Source organism: Solanum dulcamara, chromosome 11 (assembly GCF_947179165.1).
Source record: "Solanum dulcamara chromosome 11, daSolDulc1.2, whole genome shotgun sequence".
Lineage (NCBI taxonomy): Eukaryota > Viridiplantae > Streptophyta > Magnoliopsida > Solanales > Solanaceae > Solanum > Solanum dulcamara.
In genome coordinates, this window is record NC_077247.1 from 53327276 (window position 1) to 53346843 (window position 19568).

At 34.0% G+C, this 19568-nt stretch overlaps 2 protein-coding genes across 2 annotated transcripts; one reads left to right on the forward strand and one right to left on the reverse strand.

Moving 5' to 3' along the window:
* Positions 1–293: 293 nt before the first annotated feature.
* Positions 294–3071, forward strand: LOC129873365 (V-type proton ATPase 16 kDa proteolipid subunit-like). The gene is made up of 3 exons (XM_055948449.1): positions 294–541; positions 619–904; positions 2623–3071. The coding sequence occupies exons 1-3, from the start codon at positions 463–465 to the stop codon at positions 2753–2755; spliced, it is 498 nt and encodes a 165-aa protein (XP_055804424.1). The 5' UTR covers positions 294–462; the 3' UTR covers positions 2756–3071.
* Positions 3072–7082: 4011 nt separating this feature from the next.
* On the reverse strand, positions 7083–10868 carry LOC129874786 (probable LRR receptor-like serine/threonine-protein kinase At4g36180). Its single transcript, XM_055950142.1, has one exon. The coding sequence runs from the start codon at positions 10642–10644 to the stop codon at positions 7234–7236; it is 3411 nt and encodes a 1136-aa protein (XP_055806117.1). The 5' UTR covers positions 10645–10868; the 3' UTR covers positions 7083–7233.
* Positions 10869–19568: the final 8700 nt, after the last annotated feature.

Consider the following 19568-nt stretch of genomic DNA (forward strand, 5'->3'; position numbering starts at 1 on the left):
GGTTGTATTATAACCTATTGCTCAATCTAATCCAACTTATATTAGCATAAGCAAACGCAAAATTTGGATGGATTAGGTCATTGACACACTTACTCTTTCAACTTCCTTCAAACTTGTTCATTCAAACACATTTATATACTCTAATATTCATACATTTGTCTGCTATTTTATCGATTATTTATATCAATTTCCTTCTGAAATAAAAAGGATTGGGCCTTGGGGAACCTTTGGAGCCCAATAAAGAATAGTACCCATAGATCTGGCCCATAGTATGGTAGCTGCGAGGAAGTTGCCTGCACGACGTGTCCAGTGAATTGAGAAATTAGAACGTGTGATTGAGAGAACCAAACAAAACGAAACCGGAGCCGAAGACAATAATTATCTCTCGCCGATCAGAAAGTTGATCTTCGAAATTCCGATCGGTCACCGGTGAAATCTGTGTAAATTTTGTGGGAGGAAACAATGACGTCAACTTTCAGCGGCGATGAAACTGCGCCTTTCTTCGGTTTCCTCGGCGCCGCTGCAGCGCTCGTTTTCTCATGTAAGTTTCATAAAAAAAAGTATATATTATCCGATTCAACGATTAGGAACTAGTAGAAAATTATTGATTCGTTGTAGGTATGGGAGCTGCTTATGGAACGGCGAAGAGCGGTGTGGGAGTGGCGTCCATGGGAGTAATGAGGCCAGAGCTTGTGATGAAGTCAATTGTGCCGGTTGTTATGGCTGGTGTGTTAGGTATTTATGGATTGATTATTGCAGTCATTATCAGTACCGGGATTAACCCCAAGACCAAATCATATTACCTTTTTGATGGATATGCACACCTTTCTTCTGGTCTGGCCTGTGGTCTCGCTGGCCTTTCCGCTGGAATGGCTATTGGAATTGTTGGTGATGCTGGTGTTAGGTAAATTTTCAGTCTCCAGGTTCTTTTATAGAGAACTCATTTGAAAAACTTCCTTCGTTTACACCTAAATGGCTTGAGAATTGATAGGCTTTTGTATTATATTTTGTGCAAAATTATACTAGAAACTTTTTCATGGTAAGTTCATCCTAAGTGAAGTGAATCGATTTGGATCTTTCCTTAGATGGAATTGTCACCTCCTATGTCCTGTAAGAATTTTAAAACTTACATGAATGTCGTCTTATTTGACTCTCTAGTAAATTGACTCTGTTTGGGGATGTTTGTCGAGGCGCTCTACCTTTTGCATTAGATTCTCTTTGTTGCTATTGCTTCTTAAAGTGGTTGGTTTTCATAGTAAGGTCTGAACTTTGAATGTTATCTGATTCTTCCTCCGTGTATGCTGAAAGAGTGACTTTGTTGTAAGAGAAGAAAAACAATTTCTTTTTACCATTTCAAAAAGAGTGGCTTTGTTATGCGAGAGCTGTATCTGTTTATTACAAAGATTGTATAAATGCTTTATCATCCAAAGAACTAAGGTAATATGAGTCAACTTTCTACTTCAAGATAGTACAACCGGAAAACATCAAATTCTTTTCTTAATTAGTATCCATATGGAAAAGGCATACTACTTCAAGATAGTACAATCAGACCATCACTCAAGGTTGATTCTAATTACTATAGGTTCATGTAAGGTTCCAGCGGTACATAAGTTAGCAATTTTTGTATTTTTATTAAAAGTAAAGCATCTATCTTACTTCTAAGACTTAAATCCTCTAAAGTCTTGTCATTTTTTTTTGAAAGCTTTTAAAAATACTCAATGCAGTCAATAGGAATCGTTCTACTTTGCACGTTATTGCACCAAAGAATTTAGTTGGAACTTCCATTTTAAGCAGAGAGTTTTGTGTTCTCTGAATTTTTCTTTTTCTGATAAGTGGTTTTGACTTCACTGAATACACTGGATCTATCAAATTGCAGCCTAACACTAATGTCTGTGGTAGTGAGATTAGAAGGATTAGCCCTGTAACTTGGATGTTTCAAATTTTTAAGTGTGAAATCCTTAAACTAGCATAAAATTAACCAACTTTTTGAGATGAAACTGACTGTAATTTATCACATTGAAGCATGCCAAAAAAAGAAAGAAGAAGCAAGTCATTAACTGATATGAAGTGGAGAACCCTTTTATTGCTTTTATACGAATATTTAGCATAATAACAAAACCTATTTTTCTGTTGCCGATTGCCCTTTCTTTAGAAAGATATCACTCCGTTTTTTCCACATATGCTGATCTTCATTAACGAATTGCAGATGATTTTGTTTCCACTTTTTGTAGAACTAATAGTTATTATTTTAGTAAGCAAATAAAAGCTGCAGTATTTATCCTTGATGTGAAAAAAAGGTATAAATGACTGTCATCATAAAATTAGCTTTTGCAGCAAACTATTATTGTCATTCACAAATGTTTTTGAAGGTGAGAAATATTGATCTCTCAATAGTTTAGTATCATTGTGAAATAAAATGCTTCTTTGTTTGTAGTTTCCCTTGTTCCTGCTATATTAATGTTCTTAGCAGGGGAGGACCTTTTATTTGATTGTTAGATCTGGTACCTTCATCGTTTGATCTAAAGTGTGATGATTTAAAGTGGCCGCATCTTCTTAAGTTCTCATATGAAATAGTTAATGTCTCCATGTCCTATATACTAACATTATTTTTATTTCCCACAGAGCAAATGCACAACAACCAAAACTCTTTGTTGGTATGATCTTAATTCTTATTTTTGCTGAGGCATTGGCTTTGTATGGACTGATTGTCGGCATCATCCTTTCTTCCCGTGCTGGCCAATCTAGAGCTGAATAGAAGAAAATAATGTATTTTCAGGTTTATGATGGAATCTTTTTGCATCATTGTGCTAGCAGTTTGATAACCGATGCTAGTTGTTAAGTGCATCTTCTCCTTTTCTGTCACACATTGTGTGTTACACTGGTGATTGTAGATTTGGAAATTTTCTTTTCCCTGTATGCGACCAAGAGAACGTTCTCTCAATTTTTCCGTTAGTGTATTTTACAATAATGAGGAGCATCTTGTTGCTTGAATGCTGATACAATTGTATTATTGTTGTTGGAATGTATTGGTACACCTGAATATATGAAATGCACCTTGATTATTGCTATAACTGTGCCTGAGCAGTCATGCAAAATTCTGGGCTTTTAGTATACTTGTTTTTTTTTTTGCTTTTCTTGTGTATGACTGAGACTTTTATCTAACAAAAAATGGCAGAATGAGCTGTGCAAGTAAAGAAACTTTAATTGTTGCATATAGAGTTTTGATGTAGTGGTTGTGGGTCTGTGATGGAAGACTGGAAGAGCAGTGGAATAGATGTTGTACAACCTGAGTTGGGGTTGCTTTTGTGTTATTTTTCTTCCTTAGGAAACATCCTTTTCTTTTCATGTTTTCTCTACCTGCTAACTGGTAAAATTGCTGCCATGTGACCAGGAGGTCACGGGTTCAAGCCTTGAAAACAGCCTCCGGCAGAAATGCAAGGTAAGGCTGCGTACAATAGACCCTTGTGGTCAGGCCCTTCCCCGGACCCTGCGCATAGCGGGAGCCTTAGTGCACCGGGCTGCCTTTTTTTTTTTTTTCTACCTGCTAAGCACAGTGTTAACATTTCTTCGCAATACAGTAAGGATTGAGAACTGTGAAATTTGCTGCAGTACATGAGTTATGTTTTAGATCACTGGTGGAGCTCTGAGTGTGAAGATGCATATTTGCAATGGCGGCACTATAGGCATATTCATTTTGTTAATTTTGCATATAGCTACTTTGATGTAACTTAACCAAGAACACCGAGGGATATGTTCTCAGAAGGCCTCTAATAGACTTGGGTATTTTATTATACCACACTTTTAATTAAATATTATATAAATTGGTATGTTTTAATTAAAACACTTTATTAGCTTTACGTAATCTTTTTTATAATATTAATTTTAGATTAAAATTTTAATTTTTTATATATTATTTTCCTTTACTTGAATTTTTTTGAAATTAAATTTCTGTTAATTCTACTATAAATTTGAATTGGATATAAGTACAATTAACCTTGACAGAAATTAAATATGTAAAAATATACATTGGTGAATATATTAACTTCATGTATTATAATGCACAACATGATAATTGAGGATGAACTTGATCTTAATACACCAACTCAAGATACTTTAGATGGTTCAACTCCGACTGTAGAAATGACAATAGATGAAAATTATTGATTTCAACAATTTCTAGCTCGACATAAAAAAATTAAGGACAAAGAAGCTCATTTTGAACTACGTAATGCATTAATAGAGCATTTAAGGGAGCACCGTAGTAATCTTGAAAGTTGAATATTTATGTAGAACTTGAAATAAAATTTTCAATTGTGTAATGTTTATTTAATTATATTTAGTTAATGATTTCACTTTTATTTGTGTTATCCATTATTATGTATAATATGTAATATTTGCTAGCAATTTATATTGTTTTAAAAATTATGATATAAAATAATTTTATATTAAACGACTATAATTTGAAACAATATGAAAATTATATATATTGAATATTTTTAGAAAGAATTTTGTTTTACGAAATAAGAAAATATGAATAAAATAAGAAATAATATAATAATAATAAAGAGATAAAAAAAAATTCTTTTTTGATATAAAATTTGGTACAGTAGATTGGAGTTATTTTGCACCTTGGTGCTAGGGTCGGAGATACCCTTAAAATACCTATCAAAGCTTAAGCAGATTAATTGTTATTTTTACCTAACATCTTTTTTGTCTCTGTTGAGTTTTTTACCCCATGGTTTTCACCCATTGTTGAATTTCACAGTTGTCGACAAGTTTGGATCTATCAGCTAAAACATCTAATAATTGCAATGTGTAGCACTCCCAGCATTGAAAAAGATAGTGCTGTAACTCTCTGCTGTATAAGAAATACAATACAATAAAAAGACAAATGGATGATGCAGCTGATTTACTGATAACAATATGATTAACACAGATCTCAACCTCGTGCGAACATAAGCATGCTACTTTATTATATTATTATTAGGAAAAAAGCTCAAATATACTAAAAAAAAAAGACTCATTTATATCATTCGTTAAAAGTTTAGCTCATCTATGTTATTACCGTTTGAGAAAAGACTCATCTATGCCATTACTTTTTAACTCTGATTTTGCAAAACCACTCAAGCAATTTTTAACACTTTCCTATTGGAGTTTTGAATCAAATCTACTCTTTTTGTTTCTTCTTCTTTAAGAACACATGAAGAACACCAATAACCCCAAATTTTCAACTTCTCCATTTTTTTACGAAATCACCTCAAATTTCAATAGTAGCATCCCTCTGAGCTAGATATCAAAAACTCACTATCTTTTAAGCTCAAATTACACCTAATCCAACAAGACACACTTAAAATTTCTTCAAAGTTTCAAAATTTTAACCTCTTTTAATGATAGAATTTTTTCTACAACTCCAAATCACTTGAAAATTCTATCATTAAAAGGGGTTAAAATTTTGAAACTTTGAAGAAATTTTAAGTGTGTCTTGTTGGATTAGGTGTAATTTGAACTTAAAAGATAGTGAGTTTTGATATCTAGCTCGGAGGGATGCTACTATTGAAATTTGAGGTGATTTCGTGAAGAATTGAATAAGTTGAAAATTTGGAGTTTTTGGTGTTCTTCATGTGTTCTTGGAAAAGAAGAAGCAAAAAGAATACATTTGATTCAAAACTCCAATAGAAAAGTGTTAAAAGTTGTTTGGGTGATTTTGCAAAACCGAAGTTAAAAAATAATGACATAAATGAGTCTTTTCTCAAACGATAATTGCATAGATAAGTCAAACTTTTAACGAATAACATAAATGAGTCTTTTCCCATATTATTATATGTGGAATCATTTTTATGTCCACCTCTAGTATAGTCTTGTGGGGGGGGGGGGGGGGAATGACATCAACATTTACCTACTATTTATTCACCCAAAGGACATCAACATTTACCGCTTGATCGAAAATTCACATTATATATATATATATATATATATATATATATATATATAGATGATGAAAGCTCGGCGAAAAAATTGTATGTGTTATTGGGGAAGACATAAAAACAAAACACCCCACAAAATGTTGGAAATGAATTGATTAGTGGGTCACCATGTCAATCATTTTCTTCCTTTAGTCTCTTTCATCCTGGTCATATTCAAAAGGATCCATCACCCCACCCCCACAAATCCCAGATCCCTTGACCTTTTGATACCTCATCATCCTTGGCCATTAAACTGTACGTGTAGGGTAGAGGAATTTATTTGTCAGCTTCCTTCCTATCTTATTACTCCACACAAAACAAGTAGTGTATTAACAATTACCCAAGTCGTAGTAGTATTCAAACTTCATTAATGCAACTGAAGAGAAAAACATGAGTCAAATAAAATGCCCACAACTTAAGGTATTCTTGGAAGTAGTGTCTGTTCTTGTTTTTGCCGGTCTACATATACTAGTAATCCAAGTTGCTCGCCACTCGGGTGTTCAATACGGGTACGATTCCTATGGATATGAGAATTCGACTACAAATAATTTAAATATTTAAAAATAGAGTAATACCACTTAAATTATGAGATATTATTTTGAAAAGAAAAAGAGTTACAGAAATTTCTATATACAAGAAATTCTCTTTTCTTCAGTTTCATCTTAATTTTTGTTTTGATTACATAAATCATTGAATTTTTTCGTTGATTTTGATCAAAATATCTAAAATCAATTGATCAAATCAGACACGGATCTCACACCCACATCGACACCCCTATCGTGTCGACGGATGCGGCACGCACAACTTTTAGCTAGTAATATCTTAATACATTCAACGGCTAAATTTTCAGTAACCCAAGAGATACCTTTTAAAAATTTGGTAGTCACGTGATAGAAGCAGACTGGTATTTCCGGGCATTTTTTTTGTTGGTTTTGGGCGGGAGAGCTCATCTTGTGGGCCGGGCCCCAACCCAAGTACTATTCTATTTGCACAACTGTCCAAATCACTTAACTCAACAAACACACTTCTTTTTAATAGCACTTCATTTTGGTCCCCACGCCAAAAGAGAGAATCCCGGCGGGGTGAGGTGTTTTAATAGGATAAAACAAGAATCAATAGAAGAGAAATATTGTTTCTTTTTTACCATAAAGAACTAGAAAAAACAGCATGAAAATTGAAGGCTAAGTTGCTAGCTACTGTTGCATTGCAAATTTACTCTCACAACTTATAAAGAGCTAATAATAAAAAAGGAAAAGAATTAGAATGAACCTCAGGCTGGTGAAGGTTGGCATGTGGGATCGGCTGAAGATGCGATCTCAGGGCCAACACGACAACCTTCGAGCATGAACACAATGTCGGCCATCGTGGGTCGATCAAGTGGGTCAGGTGCTGTGCATAGCAATCCTACTTTAATTCCTAGTAAGAACTCTTCCCATTCTGATGATTCAGGGTCTAGTTCAAGCAATCCTGGCTCTAATAGTTCTGAAATTTGCCCTCTCTGCAATTGCCTCTTCACCCATTTCACTATGTCCTCATCTTGTGTGAACATTAATGGCCTTTTTCCTGTTAGTAATTCCAGCAACACAATGCCAAAGCTATAAGCATCTGATTCTCTTGTGGTTTCTCCGGTCAATGCTGCTTCTGGAGATATATAGCCTAGCGTACCAACTGAAGTTGATGTGGAGGGCTCGGTAGGTGTGGCTACTACAAGCTTGCCTAGGCCAAATTCTGAAAGATGGGCTTCAAAGTCTGCATCGAATAGGACATTCTGCGGCTTAACATCTCCGTGAACCATTGAGGATGAGTGAAGGAAAGCCAGGCCCCGAGCAATGCCAAGTGCAATAAGGTGGCGCATTGGCCAGTTGAGGACATGACCATCCTGGTGGGACGCTTCTTGGAGCAGTGTTGCAAGGTTTCCGTTAGGCATGTAATCACAGACAAGTAGTCTGAGATTAGGCGGGCCAGCATAGTACCCACGCAGAACTGTTAGGTTCCTATGCTTCACCCTGCCAAGTGATTCTGCCTCTTTTCTGAACATGTTCTCACCTAGTGATCCATCTGAAAGTCTACGAATTGAGAGCACCATTCCATCATTGTAACAGGCTTTGTAGACCACTCCATAATGTGTTCTGCTTAGCACATGTTCCTCGTCAAATTCTCGAGTTGCTTCAATTGTTTCAGCGAGTGTGATTTTGTTATTGAACATAACAAGTTTAGGTCCACCATTCTCGCCACTGCCACGACCACCACTGGTCCTTGAACTAGCCCTTGCAGGACTATGCTTCTTTTCTCCAGCTGCTTTCTCTTTGAGCTTCCTGCGCCACCTCAAGAAGTTGTAAGTATATAAGCAGCAGCATGATAAAAGGAGAAGAGCTCCACTGGCAGCCACAGCAATGAACATAATCAATTTATTCCCACCATTACCAGATTTCTCACATCTTCTTTCCAATGGCTCTCCACACAAACCTTGGTTGCCAGCATAATCCAATGAGTTGTTAAAACGTGAGCCCAACATCATTGGAATCTGGCCGAACAAATTATTGTTTGACACATTGAAACTCACCAGGCTAGAGAGCGTGGTAAGATTAGCTGGGATTTCTCCAGTGAAGTTGTTAGTAGAGAGGTCAAGGACAGTTAGGTTTGATAACCTGGCTAGTGACTCTGGTATGTTACCTGAAAGATGGTTCAAGTCTAGCAAGAGGGATGTCAGGGATGAACAATTGGAAACATCTATCGGGACTTCACCCGTTAAGTTGTTTCTACCTAAATCCAGCACACTCAAGTGGGAGAGACGTCCGAGATCAGGAGGTATTTGGCCACTCAATGAATTTGAGTGCAGATTTAAATCCTCCAGAGCAGAGCAGTTGCCCAAGTCGGGAGGAATTGAACCATTTAAGTGATTGTTATACAAAGAAAGTACAACTAATGAGGTCAAGAACCCAAATGTAGATGGTATATGGCCAGAAAAGGAATTGGAAGAAAGATTCAAATATTGCATACCCAATAAGCTACTGAAACCTTCAGGAACATTACCAGACAACTTGTTTTCTTGCAAAGCTATAACCTGTAGATTAGGCAAACCAGCAAGATCAAACGGTATTTCCCCTGAGAAATTCTGCCCACTTAGATCAACAACCGTTAGCTTATACAAAGTCCCAATGCTAGAAGGAATAGTGCCCGAAAAGCCATTTTTACTCAGATTCAGAACAGAGAGCTGCTGAAGATTCCCAATACCAACTGGCATACTTCCAGAAAACTTGTTTCCACTGAGATTCAATATGCTTAAATTGCTCAAACTCATTACTTCCTCAGACAAGCTTCCGTTAAGACCATTTCCTCCCAAGTTCAGATTTTCAAGATTACTTAAATTTCTAAAACTAGAAGGAATGGAACCTGAAAACTGATTTCTTCCCAGTGATAATGTCTTCAAGCTTCTAAGATCACCTAAAAACTTTGGAATTTCCCCCGTCATTCGATTCCCTTCAAGATCAAGAACTTTCAAGTCACTGCAGTTCGTAATATCAAACGGAAGAGCACCTTCAAATGAATTATTTGCCATTCTCAGTTCCTCCAATCTCCACAAGTTCCCAATGGCACTTGGGATTTTTCCAGAGAACAAATTCCATGACACATCCAGGGATGTCAATGCAGAATTGTTTGTCAAAATCAAAGGAAATTCACCATGTATTTGGTTGTGTTGGAGATCCAAAATTTGCAAAGAACTAAAACATTTAGACGACTCTTGCTTGACAATATTCGTGAACGCATTGAAACCCAACTGAACAATCCTAAGGGAGGGAGGATAAATGGAAACATTGCAGAACAATGAAGCTGGCAAGGAGCCAGAGAGATTATTGTGTGATAAAGATATCACCTGAAGCTTCGGTAAAGTAGCGATTGCCGCCGGAATAAGACCCCCTATAGCATTTCCTTCAGCACTTAAGTGAACCAACGATGAACAATTAGCAATTGCAGAGGGCAAAGTTCCTACCAAGTTGTTGTACGCAAGCCAAAGGTACTGAAGCTGCTGAAGCCGGCCGAGACTCGCCGGAATTTCGCCGGAAAAGCGATTGTAAGAAAGATTAATCAGAAGTAACTGAGACAGGTCAGACAAATTCCTCGGAATGTCTCCTGAAAACAAGTTAGACGAAAGATCAAAGTATCGTAGACTCCGAGGAAGCTCTCCGGGGATTTCACCAGCCAGTTGATTTCCAGCAACATTAAAGATTTGTAAATCAGTAAGGTTGAATATTTCCGACGGAAGTTTACCGGAAAATGTGTTTCCCTGTAGAAAAACAGAATGCAAAAGGGTACATTTGGATAACGAAGCTGGAACAGAGCCATTAAAGGAGTTTGAACGGAGGCTTAACTTGCGCAACATGCGCAGGTTACCAATTTGGGTAGTGAGTGGCCCACTGAGTTGCAAATGAGGGAGGCGAACTTCACCAACCCTACCATTGACGCAGAAAACACCGCGCCAATCACAGGGAGCAAAAGGGGAAGAAGAATCCCAGTCAGTGAGTGCCCCAAGTGGATCATGAATACTGAGTTTAAAAGAAGTAAGCGCTTGAACTTCCAAAAGGGTTTGTGGGTTTCGCTGAGCAGAGCATAATGTGGAGAGAAAAACAAGGAATAGAAGTAGAAAAGCAGCCATGGAAGAAGAAGAAGAAAGCAAGAACATGATAAATCAGGAAAAAGTAGTGGACTAGTGGGCTTGGCTTATAATGAAGGTTAAAGGGAGTGCATGATAAAGTGGAGAAGGAGAAGATGAGTGTAAATGGCCATGGCCATAGCAGAGGCCCCCTCACTTGCACACAGTGACACAGAGGAGAAGAGTGAGAGAGAATGTGCAAATGCTTGTGAAGGAACACTTTTCAAAAGAAGGGGCCAATGGGTCGGCACTTTTTAACCTCTTATGGCTAGAATCATTAGGCCCTCTTGCTATCTTATGCTTCCTAAATTGAAGTAAAATACAACTTAGAGTAGTTAGTAGTAGAGTACCTAAATATACTAATAGGAAGAAAGTCAGTGGTTCTACAAATCAATCTACTACTAGACACTAGTATACTCCTCCAGTCATAATTTATATGTTACTTTCCGCTTTTCAAAAGTTAATTTAACTAATCTCTAAGAATAGGTGAAAATACTATTGATTTTCGATTGGATGGGTAAGAAATGATTTTAGAGGTTAAATCGAATTAGATCAATTAACTCAATTTTTTAAAATTAAAATTTAGATATTTAAAAATTATATGAAAAGTATTATAGATTAAATTCTTTTCTCATGTTAATATAACGCAAAAATTATATTATACTGTAAAATATTAATTAAAATTTATATTATTTGAATTTTAATGAGCGAAAAGCACTAATAATTAAATTGAAACAGAGATGGAACTTTTTATGTGTAATGCTTATGTTGGTCACATATTTATAACTTTTTAAAAATATATGTGTAGTTACCTAGATCCACATGCTCTACATTTTTAAATTTCTTTTAGTTTCATATGGTATACGTTAGACTATAGCTTACTGAATTGCTTCGTCAACTTTAATTTTGGATCTTGAAGAGGCAATAACCTCTAATGCTAGAAGATCTGTGGCAAAATATTTAAACTTGATCCCAAATCCATATACTTAAAAGTTGGCCAAAGTATATGAGCTGGCAGCATTATTATATTGAAAAGTAAAGTTAGTTTTCATGGAAAATTGAAAACAATAAAAGAAAATGCACAGTGACTCCTTTAATTTGTAGTTGTAATTGTTAATGAATATAATGAGACATAAATTACAATAAAGGCTAATATATAGTAATAATAATTGGGTGGGGCCAAGTGTATTAAGTTGCTACTATTAAAATTAACTCAAATTAATTTTTCTTGCATCACTGGTCAATGGTCAATGGTCAATGGTCAGTTGTAAGTTTTATATTTTGGGGTAGTTTGGTACGCAGGGTGGATATATCAATGAAAATTGATATTATTTTATCTGATTTTTTATATGTAATAATAATTTTATTATTTTAGTACAAATAATGAAATAAAGTAATTTTAAAATTAGCTAATATATCAACTCAAACATGAAATAAAATTAGTTTCAAATTTTAGCTCCCACATACCAAACACCTCTAAGAAATGATGTGTTAAGCCCCGTATTACTGCTCCCCCACTTTCTGGTTCAGTTAAAAAACTGATAGTTTTCACTTTACTAGTCTCTTATCTTTTACTAACTTTTATCCCCAAATTAGCATTTTGTACTTTGACTTACTTTTGAAATGTGAGCTAATCAAATGGAGGTGGGAAAAAAAAAACAGACAAAAAAATCTCTACTGCAGAGATTTTGTTTTGAATCAAACATGGTTCTGTAGAAGATTCATGAAGGCAAATTTCTACTTTGTTGACTCTGGTTTGGGAACTTTATCTGCCTTGTGAGCTGATAGGACCACAAAAACCTATGTACAACATATTGGCTGATGGTTTTCCCCAACTTTTTAAAGTAGTTTTAAAAGTACTTGTTAGTTGTGAACAGGGGAAAAAAAGGGGTGTGGGGAGTGGCTGGGTGGGAGAGGAATGACAAAATTATAATTATTTGGTAGAGCTAAGTTTGAATTTTATAATAATGCTTTAAGTAATTTTAGTTAGACCTCCAAATTTAACAAATACTCTCTTCATTTTTATTTATTTGTCAAATATTTTTTAATTTAATTTTTCTTTTTAAAATTCTATCAATTAATAGGGGTAAAATGATAAACTCACTATATCAATAATTATTTTCTTAATAAATGTGTCAACTCAAAATTTGACAAGTAAAAAAGAACGAAGGTAGTAATTCTTACCCAATGTGTGGAGTGAAGTTTTGGGCTAATTACATGTTTTGGGCCACCCGGTGTACAACATTGTTGGGCCACTTTAAAATGTAGGAAAAATTACGTGGTATGATAAACTTTACTATTGTATTACGCGTTTAGAGTATAGTTTAAAATAACTATGGCTCGCAACAAACATATTTACGCGGTATGACAAATCTCCCTGCCAGATATACAATATATATGTATATCAGTTACCATTATATAATTTTTTCTGACAAATATACATATATAATCGACAAATATGCTTATACAATCTGCCTCTCTCCTCCCTCTCTCGATCTCGCTCGCCTCTCTCCTCCTCTCTCTCAATCTCACTTGTCAGATATATAAATACATATGTATATCAGTGTTTGTATATTTTGGTATACAAATAATTTATGGGTATAACATTTGTATAATTCACTGCAGTTTTTGTATAATTAGCTACAACATTTGTATAATGGCAAAATATATGTTTGCATTATAAGTAATTAGGGAGACTATACCCATATGGAGTAATTATGCTTAAAAGATTTGTCATATTTGAAAATTCTCCTAAATTGTATTCTCCATAGTACCAGTAAGATTGGCTCAAGTTAAAAAATGGCCTAAAATAGATTGATCTTGATATTTTATCCCGCATAAGAAATATCCGACAAAAATTGCTATCATAAGGGGTGGTATTTTTTGACCTCGCTTAAATATTTTTAAAAAATATTGTTCTTTTTTAAAATTATAACTTTTGTCCAAAAACAAACGTTTAAAATATTTTAAGATTGTCTTGAAATATACTGATTGTCTACCTTATATGCATTAGAATTTAGGTATGTTATTCATCAAACATATGTTTTAACTTTTGCCAATAAAGTAGATACTTGGAATATTTCAAGATAGTGAACTTCTTTAATGATCACAAATTTTATTTTATAAGCAAATGTTAAATTTATGGTCGATGGACAATATAAATTCTTTTATTTATTTTTTAAAGATTTTATCAAGTAAGGACAAAAAGTCAAAATTTCTGAGAGACACTAGGCATTGTTGATGCCCAATTTTATCCTCCTTTCTTTCAATTTATTTCCTCGAGCATCCAAGTTATCGGTAAATTAAATAATCTATGAGAAAATTAACTAATTACACAAACATTTTTATCATAAATATTATTTCACTCTATACTAATTACACAAACATTCTTACCATAAATATTAATTTACTTTATAGTTTGAAATAATTAGATATTATTTCACTTGTGCTCTGACTTTTGTTATTATTTTTTTTATTACTTTCTGCACTTTGATTACTCTATCTTATCTGTATCGCTTTCATTATTTGCGTTATTTGTTATTTGCTTTCTCATATCGCTTTGAACTTCTTAGTCTTATCTTACCTCTTTTTATGCTTCTTTTGAGCCTAAGGTCTCTCAGAAACAACCGTCCAACATTGATAGGAGTAAGGTCTGCGTATAATTTAACTTACCCAGACCCCACGTTGTGGGATTTCACTGGATTGTTGTTGTTGTTGTATTAATAGTTTCTTATAAATTTCAAGTCAGATAGATTTCAAAAGATACTAGATACATATATATTTGATATTAAATACATTTTGAAATGCAAATACATAAGGATCGAGAGAGGTGAGAGTGAGAAGAAAGAGGTGAGCCAGAGAGTCAACATGTATCTAACCGTTACATGTAAGATGAAGGATTTCCCTTATCTTAGGATTTATAAGAGAATGTTTGGCATTGCTGTTAAAAATTATTTTTTTAGAAGTATTTTTTTAAAAAAAAATATTTTTGAAAAATAACAATTTGTATTTGACTAATCCTTTTTGAAAATTTCTTTTGATAGTCAAATTATAAAAAGGACAAGTATCAATGCAATTTTAATATTAAGATTATTTTATAGGAAAAAAGTTATTTTAAGTATAATATTATAAAATTTTAAATTAAAAATATTTTTATTAAAAGTAGTTTTATAGAGTAAAAAAATTAGAGAGAGAAAAATTGTATTTGATCAACTTGTCGAGCAAAAAGAGCAAAAATTATTTTCTTAGCTTCCAAAAAACAGCTTTTACTCACACTTATTTCTCCCAACTTATTTCTCCCAAGAGTTTGGCCATTTCGATAAAAAAAAATAAGATTAACCAAACAAATTATTACTACAAGAGTCTATTTGGCATTGCTGTTGGAGGTCTAAAGCACTTTTTTTGAAAAAACTTTTTTTTGGGAAAGAAACTGCTTCTTAAAATATATCTACAAAATATACATATTCCAATATATACCTTATATTTATTTATTTTTATGGTTTTTAAATTTAGTTTGCTTGATACGTTCAATTATATTTGAACCAGCATGTTAATATTATATTAATATCTAATTTTTTTATTTATCTATGTATAATATTGATTGAAAATTTCAATAAGTCATTTTTAATTTAATAAAACTATTTTTTTTAAAAAAAGAAATATAAATTGATTTAAAAGTTGTAGACGGGCTATAATTTAATTTAGGGGAGTATTTGCAAATAGAGTCCTAGTCCAAGAGAGAGTCCAATTTTTTCTGAACATTTAAATTCCTATTTACTAGCAAGCTAACTAACTTATTATATATTCCCTCTGAAATCGGCTAGTTATCCTTAAGGCTTCAATTTCGCGGTAACAAAACTAATCCCTAAAATATAATCCACCTAATTTCTTTATTATTAGTTTAATTTATTCTGATTCGTCAAATTTTGTCTATATAAAATTAGGCTCAATGTGGCTAAATATATAGTTCAAATTGACCTATGAAAATCATTGTATAAATATTTGTATACTTTGTTATATATAATAATAATAAGAAGAAATATTTTTTTTTAATTTAATTTGCAGTTTTGGTAATTAAATATTTCTCTTCTAGTTCAATGCCTTCAAAATCTCGTCCATAAGGGAGTACAATAAATTTTTATAAACTTTTACACATATTTATCCTATTGCATTTTCATTTAAATTCATTTTATACAAACTTTTACAATAATAAATTGGTTAAGTTAAGCTTCTCTGCATTTTTATTTGAATTCATTTTGAATCCAACAATTGAATATTTTAGTGCTTATAATCATCAAAATTATATATAATCACTAAAGGTGAAATTATTTTTAAAAGCTCTTGAGTGAATGCTGGTGCACTTGGGCATATTATTATTCCAATTATTAACCGTAGGACGGTGGATTGATTTAGTCTTAGCCCACTATGATGGTTAAATGTTGGATTAATATCTCTCGGATATGACATTTAGCATTTATATATTTGTAAATTAGCGGATTCGAATCTCAATGCACTATATTGACATGCACTATATTGACGATTAAGGCAAAATAGTATGATTGTAATGAAAAGTCATAAATCCAACTTTATATAAACAGAATCCAATAAATTAAAATAAATTGAGTTAATAAAAGTCGTTTAATTCTGTGAAAACTTCTAAAGAATTATGGGATGCACTTGAGAAGAAGTACAAGACTGAAGACACATGCTTGAAAAAATTTGTGGTTGCTAAGTTCCTAGACTATAAAATGATAGATAGCAGAACTGTTGGAACCCAAGTTCAAGAACTACAACTTATTTTTCATGACCTTATTGCTGAAGGCATGGTAGTTAATGAAGCATTTCAAGTGGTTGCGATGATAGAAAAATTGCCTCCTTCGTGGAGAGATTTCAAAAATTATCTAAAGCACAAGCGTAAGAAAATGAAGTTGGAAGATCTTGTGATTCGTCTCAAGATTGAGGAAGATAACAAAACAGCAGAAAAGAAGCTGCGTGGAAATTCAGCAATTATGGGAGCGAACATCGTTGAAGATGCTGCTCCAAAGAATAAGAAAAGGAAGCAACCTTTTGGAAAGAATCAGGAGCAGAACAAGAAAAAGTTCAAGGGCAATTGTTATAATTGTGGGAAAGTTGGACACAAAGCTCCAGATTGTCGTCTTCCGAAAAAGGACAAGAGAAAGGGACAAGCCAATATGGTGGAAAATAAAGAAGGTATTGATGATCTGTGTGCAATGCTATCAGAATGCAACCTAGTTGGTAATCCCAAAGAATGGTGGCTTGATTCGGGAGCTACTTCGCATGTGTGTGCAGTCCGAGAAGCCTTCTCTACTTATTCCCCTGCAGCACCTGATGCGACGATCTATATGGGAAATTCTGCAACTGCAAAGATTGAAGGATATGGGAGAGTATTTCTGAAAATGACATCCGGCAAGGTGGTGACGCTGAACAAAGTGTATCATGTTCCAGAAATGCGAAAGAATTTGGTGTCTGCCGGCCTTCTTATCAAGAATGGATTCAAGTGTGTTCTAGTTTCAGACAAAGTAGTTGTCAGTAAGAATGAAATGTATCTAGGAAAAGGCTACCTCACTGAGGGTCTTTTCAAACTAAATGTAATGGTTGTTGATGATAATAAAGTTCAAGCTTCTTCTTACTTACTTGAGTCAAATAATTTATGGCATTCACGTTTAGGACATGTCAATCATAAAACCTTGCGAAAACTGATTAATTTAAATATATTGCCTAACTTTGATTGCAATAAATCAAAATGTCAAGTATGTGTTGAATCTAAGTATGCTAAGCATCCTTATAAATCTATTGAACGGAATTCTAGTCCCTTAGAATTGATTCACACAGACATTTGTGATATGAAGTCTACACCAACTCATGGTGGAAAGAAGTATTTTATAACTTTTATTGACGATTGCACTCGATATTGTTATGTATATTTGCTTAATAGTAAGGATGAAGCAATTGATGCATTTAAGCAATACAAGAACGAAGTAGAAAATCAATTGAATAAAAAGATAAAAATGATTAGAAGTGATAGGGGTGGAGAATACGAATCTCCTTTTGAAAAGATATGTTTAGAATATGGAATTATTCATCAAACTACTGCCCCCTACACACCTCAATCAAATGGAGTTGCTGAAAGGAAAAACCGAACATTAAAAGAAATGATGAATGCTTTATTAATAAGTTCCGGTTTACCGCAGAACTTGTGGGGGAAAGCTATCCTTACAGCTAATCGAATACTCAACAGAGTACCCCACAGCAAAACACAAACTATTCCATATGAACTGTGGAAAGAAAGAAAACCCAACTTGAAATACTTCAAAGTATGGGGATGTTTAGCAAAGGTCCAAGTTCCTTTGCCCAAAAGGGTAAAAATCGGACCAAAGACTGTGGATTGTGTTTTTATTGGCTATGCTACAAACAGCAAAGCTTGTCGATTTTTGGTTCACAAATCGGACAATTCTGAAATTAATGTTAATACGGTAATTGAATCAGATAATGCTGAATTTTTTGAAAATATTTATCCGTATAAAACTAAAAGTGAATCCTCAAGTGAAAGATCTAAACGACCAAGAGAAGTTCAAAAGGAAAGTAAACCATCCGAAGAGGATCCAAGGCGTAACAAACGTCAAAAGATATCTACTTCCTTTGGACCAGATTTTGTGACATTCTTGCTTGAAAATGAGCCTCAAACATTTAAAGCTGCAATGTCTTCTTCTGATTCAACATTTTGGAAAGAGGCAATCAATAGTGAGATTCAATCAATTTTGAATAACCATACATGGGAATTGGTTGATCTTCCTCCTAGAAATAAACCTTTAGGATCAAAATGGATATTTAAAAGGAAAATGAAAGCTGATGGCACTATTGATAAATATAAGGCAAGACTTGTGGTCAAAGGTTATAGACAAAAAGAAGGTCTTGATTACTTTGACACATACTCGCCGGTAACAAGAATAACATCTATTCGGGTGTTAGTGGCACTTGCAGCTGTATATGGTCTTGAAATTCATCAAATGGATGTTAAGACGACTTTCTTAAATGGAGAATTGGAGGAAGAAATTTACATAGAACAACCTGAGGGTTTCATAGTTCCAGGTAAAGAAAGGAAAGTGTGCAAACTTGTTAAGTCACTTTATGGACTTAAACAAGCACCTAAACAATGGCATGCAAAATTTGACCAAACAATGTTGGCAAATGGATTTAAGATTAATGAGTGTGACAAATGTGTTTACATTAAAAATACTCCAAATCATGAAGTCATTGTTTGTTTATATGTTGATGACATGTTGATAATGAGTAAAGACATTGCCAATATAAATGCTACGAAGCGTATGCTTGCTAGCAAATTTGACATGAAAGACTTAGGGGTTGCTGACTTAATCTTAGGAATTAGGATCCATAAAACTCCACAAGGTCTAGCATTATCACAATCACATTATATTGAAAATATACTTGATAAGTTTAAATATTTAAATTTCAATGTTGCAAAAACTCCAATTGATGTAAGTTTTGCACTTCAAAAGAATGAAGGTAAAAGTGACTCACAATTGGACTATGCACGAGTTTTGGGAAGTTTGATGTATATTATGAATTGTACACGACCAGATATAGCATGTGCTATTAGCAAGTTGAGTCGATTCACGAATAATCCTAATCAAACTCATTGGATGGCAATGAAACGAGTCTTGGGGTATTTGAAATACACCCAAAACTATGCTTTGCATTATAATAAATATCCTGCAGTAATTGAGGGATATAGTGATGCAAACTGGATCACCGGATCATCTGAAGTTAAATCCACAAGTGGATATGTTTTCACCGTTGGTGGAGGAGCAGTGTCTTGGAAATCATCAAAACAGACATGCATCGCCCGCTCTACAATGGAGTCTGAATTTATAGCTTTAGACAAGGCTGGTGAAGAAGCTGTGTTACACCCCACC